Below are 9088 nucleotides of genomic sequence, written 5' to 3'. Positions count from 1 at the left end.
GGACAGAGTTCCCTCAGTGCACACCGGGGCAGTGGTGGGCTTTGGGTGTGAGGCTCCCCTGTGTCCTGAACCCCTTAACCGTGTTGCAAGAGGGGTTGTGGAGCTGTTTCTGGGTTTGCAAGTTTTGGAAAGCTACCTGACAATCTGCACTCAGGAATGCTGAGTGCTCGGCAGTCCCCATGCACGGTGATCAAACATGACGATGGGTGTCCCATGGCCTAAGGCTGTGGCAGAGACCAGAAGGCCATCTGCTCCCACAGCTCTTGAGCCCAACTCAAGGCTCCTCCTGCTGTCCTCCCTGGGTTGTCAGGGGAGACACCCATCCTCCCCCAGAGCACTGCCCGAGACAGGCAGACCACGGTGCCCGGGCTCTTGCTGCACACGCTGAGGTCAGCACAGAGGTGCCCCTGGACACCAGCATGCCCTTGGGTTTGCAGCTTGTCAAATATCAGATGAGGGCAATCCGGCCAAATGTACTCTAACACCAGTGGGCCAAGAGAACGTCCTGGGCTGACCAGATGCAGCCCTGCATCCACCATCTGCCACCACCCCCCGTATACCCCCTGCACACACCTCTGCACACACCTCCTGCACACACCCCTGCACACACCCTCTGCACACACACCCTGTAGAAACCCCTGCATACTCCCAATATACACCTCCTGCATATACTCCCTGCACAGACCCTGTGGCATCCTCTGCACACACCCCCTTTATTAACCCTTGCACACACACCCTGTATAAACCCCTGCACACATCCTATGTACACCCCCTGTACGTACTCCCTGCACAGACCCTGTGTGCATCCTCTGCACACACCTCCTGCACACACCCCAGAACAGGCCCAGCACCGTGGCTCATGGCTGACGGCGCCCTGGAGGGTCTCCCTGCGTTTACCCTGTGAGGTCCTTCCACAGAGCTTTCAGGGAAGACAGAGTTCAGCCTGTTGAGCGGGAAGACTTCAATCCCGCTCAGGACATGCACTGTGTCACTGTGTCACTGTGGCCCAGCACCTGGTGGACCCAGCCCAGAGCCCCAGGGGTGTCCCCTCCCCACCTTCCTCCTGGTGACTAGGGGCACCCAGATACCATCACTGCAGATTAGACCAGCTCGCTGGCAACGTCCCTGGTATGTCACTGCCAGGTGTGTACAGGGGTGAACCTCCCACTCAGGATCCTTTGGGTTCCGTCCGCACAGGCCACGCCCCTCTCCCACCTGCCGCGGCAAGGCCCCGCCCCTCTCCTCAGGCCCCGCCCCGCCCCGCCCGCCGGGCTCTTGGATCCACCGCGCAGGCCCCGCCCCTCTGCCAACTGCCGCTGCAAGGCCCCGCCCCTCTCCTCAGGCCCCGCGCCGCCCGCCGCGCAGGCCCCGCCCCGCCCGCCGGGCTCTTGGATCCACCGCGCAGGTCCCGCCCCTCTCCCCGCCCCGCCCATCGCGCAGGCTCCACCCCGCCCCACCGCGCAGGCGCCCTGGTGAGCGCTCCGTTTGAAACATGGCGCGGGCTGTCCCGCGGCTGGTGCTGAGTGAGGAAGCGATCCGGTCGAAGAGCGGCCTGGGGCCTCACCGCAACCTGGGTGTGCCGGCGGGCGGGCGGGCAGGGGTGCAAGCATGAGGGTGGCGGGGATGCCGAGCGGTGCCGAGCTTCCCGGGGCGGCCGCGCCTGGTTGCCTGGGCGGCGCACCGCGGGCAGGCGGGCCCCTCTGCGCAGGCGCCGCGGGCGGCCGGGACGGTCGCGGGCGGGCGGGGCGCGCGCGCCCAGGTGAGGACCCCCCACCCGTGCGCAGGTGCGGGCCCCGCGTGCCCAGGTGCGGCCCCTGCCCGCGTCCGTGTCCCGGCGTCCGGCTCCTGCCTGCCTGTCGGGTGGTTGTGGTTCCGCGACGGGGTACCTCGCTGAGAACGGGGAGCCAGCCTTGCCCTCCTGGAGCAAGGGGACCCCTCTCCTGGCTCTCCTGGGCCCACTCCGTGGTGATTGTTGGCCTCGGACTGCTTGAGGGACGTTGGTGGCCGGTTTCCTTCTTTTTGGCTTGCTTTTGCCTGGTTTTGACGTCAGGGTGAAGCTGAGTTTATAAACTGCTGACAAGTGTTGCCTGTTCTGATATTTAGAAGAGGTTTTGTAGAGTTTGTGCTAATGAGTGTGTGCTTTGATGCTTCTTGGAATTTTCCAGTGAAACCACATGGGCATGTAAATTTCTGTGTTTGAAGCTTTTAAATGACGAATTCTGTATCGGGTTGTTAGGAAACTGTTCATATTATCAGTTCACCTTGAGTCTTGGCTGTGTGTGATTTTGTGGAGCTGACTTGTCGAGGATGTGTGTAGAGTCGTTCCTGGTGTTCTGTTATTAGCCTGTTGATGTCTGTGTGTGGTCTGCAGGTGTTACTGGGCCGACAGGTTCAGTCAGGTGCTACAGGGCCACAGGCCAATACACTGAGACATGGGGTGGGGGGGTGGTTTGCAGCAGAGAAACAGTTTAATCCTGGCAGGAGCCCAGCAGGGAGGTGGAAGGAGGCCTTAATACATCTCCCCAAGGAGATCTGAGCTGGGGTTTTTTTTAAGGAACAGAATCGTGAGGGGCTGGAAAATTGGGCTTGTCAATTGTTGGCGGTAAAGGGCACGGAATCATCGGGATGATTAGATCCTGTGGAAACTGCATTGATCAAGTTCACCTGGAACATTCAATAATCTAGATCCTGTGGAAACTGCATTCATTGGTGAGTCTGTTTGTGGGGTCCTTAGACCAGCTGGCATCAGTCCCCAGGTCCTGAAAATATCTCAAATGGAAAACTTAACGTTTTATAATGTCCAAGTGACTATATACAGAGTAGTTAGGGGGAACGGTAACCTCGTGACAGAGTCTGAGCGATCCTAAGGCAGTAGGTGCCACACAGCTCTGAGGAATCCGGTGACAGGGTAGCTGACCTCGGGATGCACTGAGTCCCCCTTCTTCCCTGCTTAGTGCTACAGCATTTACAGGGATATCCCTCTTCTGTTCCTGACATTGATGATCTGTGTATTCTTTTTTAGTCTTGCTAGAGGTTTGTTAATGTTATTGATCTTTTCAAAGAACCAACTTTGGGTTTGATCAATTTTTCTCCAGTGTTTTTCTAGTTTCAAATTTCACTGATTTCTGCTTTTTATTTCCTTTTCTGCTTGCTTTGCATTTATGTTATGCTTTTTCTAGATTCTTGAGGCAAAAATGTAGATCATTGATTTGAGACTTTCTTCTTTTCTAATATAGATAGTGCCACAAATTTCCCTCTAAACACTACTTTCACTGTATTCACAAGTTTTGTTATGTTGTATTTTAATTTTCATCCAGTTCGGAATATTTTAAGAATTTCGCTTGAGACTTCCTCTTTGACCTGTGGATTTTTAAGGAGTATGTTTTTAAGGTTCCATGCGTTTGGAGATTTTCCTGTGTGATTCCATTATGGCCAGAACATAATCTGTATGATTTTAATTCTTTTAAATTTGTCAAGGTTTGCTTTACGGTCCAGCATCTGGGCTATATTCTTGAATGTTCCAGGTGCACTTGAATGTGTATTCTGTTGTTGAGTGTTATGTGAATACATAAATATCGATTAGATCCTGTTGGTTGATGGTATTGTTCAATTCTTCTGTATCTTTGCTGATTTTCTGTCTAGTAACTCAATTACTGAGAGAGGGGTCTTGAACCTTTCACTGTAATTGTAGATTTGTCTATTTCTTTTTTCACGTTATGTGTTTTGAAGCTCTGTTATTTGTTGAATTGCATATCTAGAATTTTTATATCTTAATGAACTGACCCTTTTAATATATGTAGTCTCTTTTTTTTTTTTTTTTTTTTTTTTTTTTTTTTTTTTTTTTTTTTTTTTTTTTTTTTTTTTATTTTTTGAGATGGAGTTTTGCTCCTGTTGCCCATGCTGGAGTGTAGTGGCTGGATCTCAGCTCACTGCAACCTTTGCCTCCTGAGTTCAAGCGATTTTCCTTTCTCGGCCTCCCAAGTAGCTGGGATTACAGGCATCCGCCACCATGCCTGGCTAATTTTTATATTTTTAGTAGAGTTGGAGTTTTACCATGTTGGCAAGGTTGGTCTCGAACTCCTGACCTCATGATCCAGCCACNTCTCAAACTCCTGACCTCAGGTGATCCACCCACCTCAGCCTCCCAAAGTGCTGGGATTGCAGGCGTGAGCTACCACGCCCAGCCCTTGTTCCTCATTTATTCCTGGTAATTTTCTTTGTTGAGACATCTGTCTTGTTTGATATGAGTAGCTACTGCTGTTTTCCTTTGATTGGTTCTTGCATGGCCTATCTTTTGCTATCCATTTACTTTGAACTTTTAACCTACTTGTATTTTATATTTGAAATTAGTTTCTTGGTTCATTATTTTTAGTCACTCTGCTAATCTCTGTCTTGTAGTAGTGTTTTAGGCCATTTACATTTAATCTAATTGTTAAATATTAGGACTTAAGTGTGCCATTTTATTTTTTAATTGTTTCCTGTGTTTTTTCTTCTGTTTCCCTTTTCCTGCCTCCTGTGACTTAGTCAAATATTTTTAGTATCTCATTTTGATTTATCTGTTATGTTTTGATGTATATCTCCTTGTATGGTTTTCATAGTGGTGGCTGTACAAATCACGATATGTATATGTAATTCAACACAGTTTACTTTCACAGACATTTTACCACTTCTAAGTGAAATGTCGAAACCTTACCACCATTGAGGTCTCTATCCTCTCCCCTTTACACTTTAGTTGTCTGAAGTATTTCCTCCGCATACCTTGAGAACCATATTAATCATGTGAGTTTTAAAACTACCTAGCCTTTTAAATAACTCAGGAGGAGACATATTTATCCACATGCTTACCTGCTCTGTTATTTTTTCTTCATTCCACCATGTTTCAGGTTTCTTTGGTCTTTATGTTTGAAGAACTTTCTTCAGCGATTGTCTTAGGGCAGCTCTGCTTGTGACCTGTTCTCTTAGTTTTTCTTTATAGTTTTATAGTTTTCATCTGTCATCTCCATTCTGCTATTAAACTGCTCTTGCGATTTTCTGTTATTGTATTTTTCTTTCAAATTTCTATTTTTCTTCTTTATATCTTCTGTTTCTTTGCTAAGACTATTTTTTTCTTGAATTTTTGAATTTTTTTAATAGAGACAGGGTTTCACCATGTTATCCAGGTTGGTCTGGAACTCCTGGCCTCAAGTGATCCCCCTGCTTCTGCCTCCCAAAGTGCTGGGATTACAGGTGTGAGCCACAGTGTCTGGCTGTGAGCTTCTACTTCTTTTTTTTTTTTTTTGAGACAGGGTCTCGTCTCACTTTGTTGCCCAGGCTGGAGTGCAGTGGTGCAATCTCGGCTCACTGCAGCCTCCACCTCCTGGGTTCAAATGATTCTCCTGCCTCAGCCTCCCGAGTAGCTGGGATTACAGGCATGTGCCAACATGCCCAGCTAATTTTTGTATTTTTAGTAGAGGCGGGGTCTTGCCATGTTGGCCAGACTGGTCTCAAACTCTTGGCCTCAATTGATCCACCCTCCTTGGCCTCCCAAAGTGCTGGGAATTCAGGCATGAGCCACTGCGCTTGGCAGCGAGCTTCTACCTCTTGCAGAATGCCTCTGTCACAGGAAACCTAGTCCACGAGCACTGTGACACTTCCTGAAGGCTTGAGTGGGGTGGACAGAGGAGGAGGATGTTTATTCAAAGTGACTTAAGGTTCAGCACACTGACAGAGGCAATACCCAACTCACTCTCAGTTTTGTTTGGGTCCCCTGGCAATTGAGTTTCCATATGGTCGGCTCAGAGACACCATCATATGTGGTATATTCACATAGGCAGACAAAGGAAATTCTAGAAAGCCAGAGGTGAAAAAAATCTCTCCTTTCTCAGACAATTCTGTGATGTCTATGTGGGCTAAGGGGAGAAGAACAGAAGTTTCTCTGGGCCTTGGCATCTTGGGATCCCTTCCCTCATTTTCTAAAAACGGTTTCTCACACCAGGCTAAGGAGGTGGTGGGGGAGGAGGTCTCCCTTCCCCTGCCCACTTTAGACAGTTCTAGGGAGATAGAGGCTTCACTACTTGGCCACTAGTCTCAATCGGAAGGCTCCTTTTCCTGAGGCCATGCAATGTTCTGGAACCACAGGCCCCTCAGCCCCCCATGGGAGCGCAGAGGGGCAGGCTGTGCTTGGGCTTCTCACCCACAGCCACTTTTTTGGCCCGACTCTCAGGCAAGCCCTCATCACCATCAGGGTCTATGGGCAGTCTAGACTTGCCAGCCCAGTCCTTGAACTTGGAGAGGGAGGTAGGGCTTGGAAATGCCTTGTCCCCGGGGCACCCTGTCCTTGGAGCTGAGCCCTGTGCCCACAGCTGGGTTAGTTTGCAGGCACCGCTGTGACACTCTTTGCTGGTGGGAATGGAGAGGCCTCAATGGCCTTCTTTGCCTTTTTCTTTTTGGTTCCAAGCGATACTTGGTCCCTGGTGAGCTCACCTGAGTTCTGCCTCTGGACCGTGGCCGTGCTGGTGGGGGTGGTGGCGACTACCCCACCTTCTTGGCTTGCTTTTTCAATTTCCGTTTCTTCTTTGCCTCCTTCTCCACCGTGCCAGCGCCGTGGATGGCTGACTCCTGCAGGATGTCCGACGCCGACACAGCTGCCTCCCGGCACCGCGCCACTCCTCGTTACTGTCCTCACTGCTGGAGCTGGCGGGCGGGCGCTTTCGGCGGGGTTGGGGCGACTCTTCCTTCTCACGGCCTCCAGGGACAGACGTGAAGAAAAGGTGGAAACCATCATCCTCTGAAGCGACTTTGTACCTGAGCTTTTCTTGGCCCCTTTGCTACTTCTGAGATGGTAATGAAGCTGTCCAGCAAGGCTCCCAGCTTCTTGGCTATGTGGGCTTGGAATTTGGGGTGGTCTGAAGCTCGTTGCCGTCTTGCTCATGCTCATCCACCTTAGGCCTGAGGCTGGGTTGGGAGGGTCACAACCGGTTACTTGCAGCACCTGGGTTTTCACAGAACATCTTTGGCTGCTGTGCGGCGCAAGACTATTGGGGAAAAGGCAGGAACACAGAGTCTGCTGCAATAATTGAGCTGGTGAGAAGTCTCTCCAGAGAAACACACTTTCCAGGTGGAGTCAGTAGGATTCACCGATGGACGGCTCTTGGCTTCACTGCCCCGGGTGGCCTTGCTCCAAGCCCCAGGCCGGCATTGCCACCTCGAGGCATCGCGCCAGCCCCTCTGCATTGCCGCCGCTGCTGCTGCTTTCCGAACCGCCCGTATTGCCATTGGGCGCCGCCGTCTGGAACTACCGCCGCTAAGACTATTTCTTCTTTTGTCTCAAGTGTTTGTAATTGCACACAGAAATATTTTATTACAGTCACTTTAAAGTCCTTGTTAGACTTGACTTCTGTGTCCTCTCTTGGTGATACCTGTTGATTGACTGTTCTCATTCAAATTGCCATTTTTCTGGTTCTTGGTTGTTTCTTAAATCGTACTGTGGACATGCTGGGTATGACATCATGAGACTCTGCTTCCTGTTTAAATCCGCTTACTCGAGATGACTCCTCGCTCTAGCCTGCTGGGTGTCGCCTCTGCCCGGACGGTCGTGGGGCTCCGGCTTCACCCATGGCCTCTGGCGGACTCTGCTGGCTGGGAGGGTGAAGGGCACCACGTCATTCCAGCCAGGCCAGGCCAGTAGTCAGGGTCCATTCTCACACCCAGGTGCTTGCTGCTGCACAAGGCCAGGTGGATGAAGGGTGTATGTTTGGTTGGGGGTGAGGCTTGGTTGTAGTAGGTTGTGTGTGTGTGTGTGTGTGTGTGTGAGATTTGGTTGCAATAGGGGGTGGGGGTGGGTGTGTGGTTTGGTCACAGTAGGGCTGATGTGAAGAAGGCCAGGTGGACAAGGGGTGTGTGTGTGTGCGCGCGCGTGTGCACGCGTGCGCACGTGTGTGTGTGGTTTGGTCACAGTAGGGCTGATGATGTGAACAAGGCCAGGTGGACAAGGGGTGTGTGTGTGTGTGTGTGTGTGTGTGTGTGTGTGGTTTGGTCACAGTAGGGCTGATGATGTGAACAAGGCCAGGTGGACAAGGTGTGTGTGCGTGTGCACGCGCGCGCACGTGTGTGTGTGGTTTGGTCACAGTAGGGCTGATGATGTGAACAAGGCCAGGTGGACAAGGGGTGGGGGTGTGTGTGTGTGTGTTTGTGGTTTGGTCACAGTAGGGCTGATGTGAACAAGGCCAGGTGGACGAGGGGGGTGTGTGGTGTGTGTGTGTGTGTGTGTGTGTGTGTGTGAGATTTGGTCGCAATAGGGCTGATGATGTGAAGAGAGCCTATGTGAAGGGGCCTGCAAGGCCCCTCCTGGTCCTTTGACCATTAAGAGCAGGCTGAGGGTTTTTGGTCCATTGGTGTGTCTGGGATGCTAGCTTGTGTGGCACCCAGAGTGGGACGTGTAGTAGGCCAGCATAAACAAAACCCCAGAGCCAACCCAGGGACTCAGTGCTGGGTGGTTGGCCATCTGTTCCCACCTTTCGGTCTCCCAATGCTTGTTTTGTGCATTTTCCTCCAGGGTGGTGGGTCTAATACGTGGGACGAGTAGGGTGAAATGTATCTCCTCCATCTTGCCTGGAATTGGAAGAGCTCCAACCCAATTTTAAACTTAATCAAAACATATTCTGGCCGGGCACAGTGGCTCACGCCTGTAGTCCCTGTACTTTGGGTGGTCAGGTCAGATGGATCAGTTTAGGTCAGGAGTTCAAGACCAGCCCGACCAACATGGTGAAACCTGGTCTCTACTAAAAATACAAAAATTAGCTGGATGTGGTGGCAGGCACCTGTAATCCCAGCTACTCAGGAGGCTGAGGCAGGAGAATCACTTGTACCCGGAAGGTGGAGGTTGCAGTGAGCTGAGATGAAACCACTGCACTCCAGCCTGGGCAGCAGAGTGAGACTCTGTCTCCAAAAAAACACCAAAAAACAAAAAAACATATTTTAACATTTAAATTTTCCTGGGAAAGTATTGACGTATTCAGATGTAAACTGTCTTTTTGGCTGTGGAAACTTTCATCTTGTAGTTGATGTCGGTCTAATGGCTGCTTGTGGGGTGCGTGTTGCAGAGGCAGGC

The 9088-nt window shown here is 51.0% G+C and overlaps 1 protein-coding gene and 1 pseudogene across 1 annotated transcript in view; one reads left to right on the top strand and one right to left on the bottom strand.

The window, feature by feature from the left end:
* Positions 1 to 1453: 1453 nt before the first annotated feature.
* Positions 1454 to 9088, top strand: part of CEP72 (centrosomal protein 72) — a gene marked incomplete at its 3' end in the record, with an annotated part of 34112 nt that continues 26477 nt past the window's right edge. The window contains exon 1 of the mRNA XM_017520502.2: positions 1454 to 1574. Coding sequence (XP_017375991.2) covers positions 1493 to 1574 — 82 coding nt within the window. The remainder of the gene's footprint in view (positions 1575 to 9088) is intronic.
* LOC108297785 lies at positions 6110 to 7318 on the bottom strand (annotated as a pseudogene).

This window comes from Cebus imitator, unplaced genomic scaffold (assembly GCF_001604975.1).
Source record: "Cebus imitator isolate Cc_AM_T3 unplaced genomic scaffold, Cebus_imitator-1.0 Scaffold843, whole genome shotgun sequence".
Classification (NCBI taxonomy): domain Eukaryota; kingdom Metazoa; phylum Chordata; class Mammalia; order Primates; family Cebidae; genus Cebus; species Cebus imitator.
The sequence above is the reverse complement of the archived record's forward strand: the minus strand, read 5'-3'. Positions and strand labels throughout refer to the sequence as shown.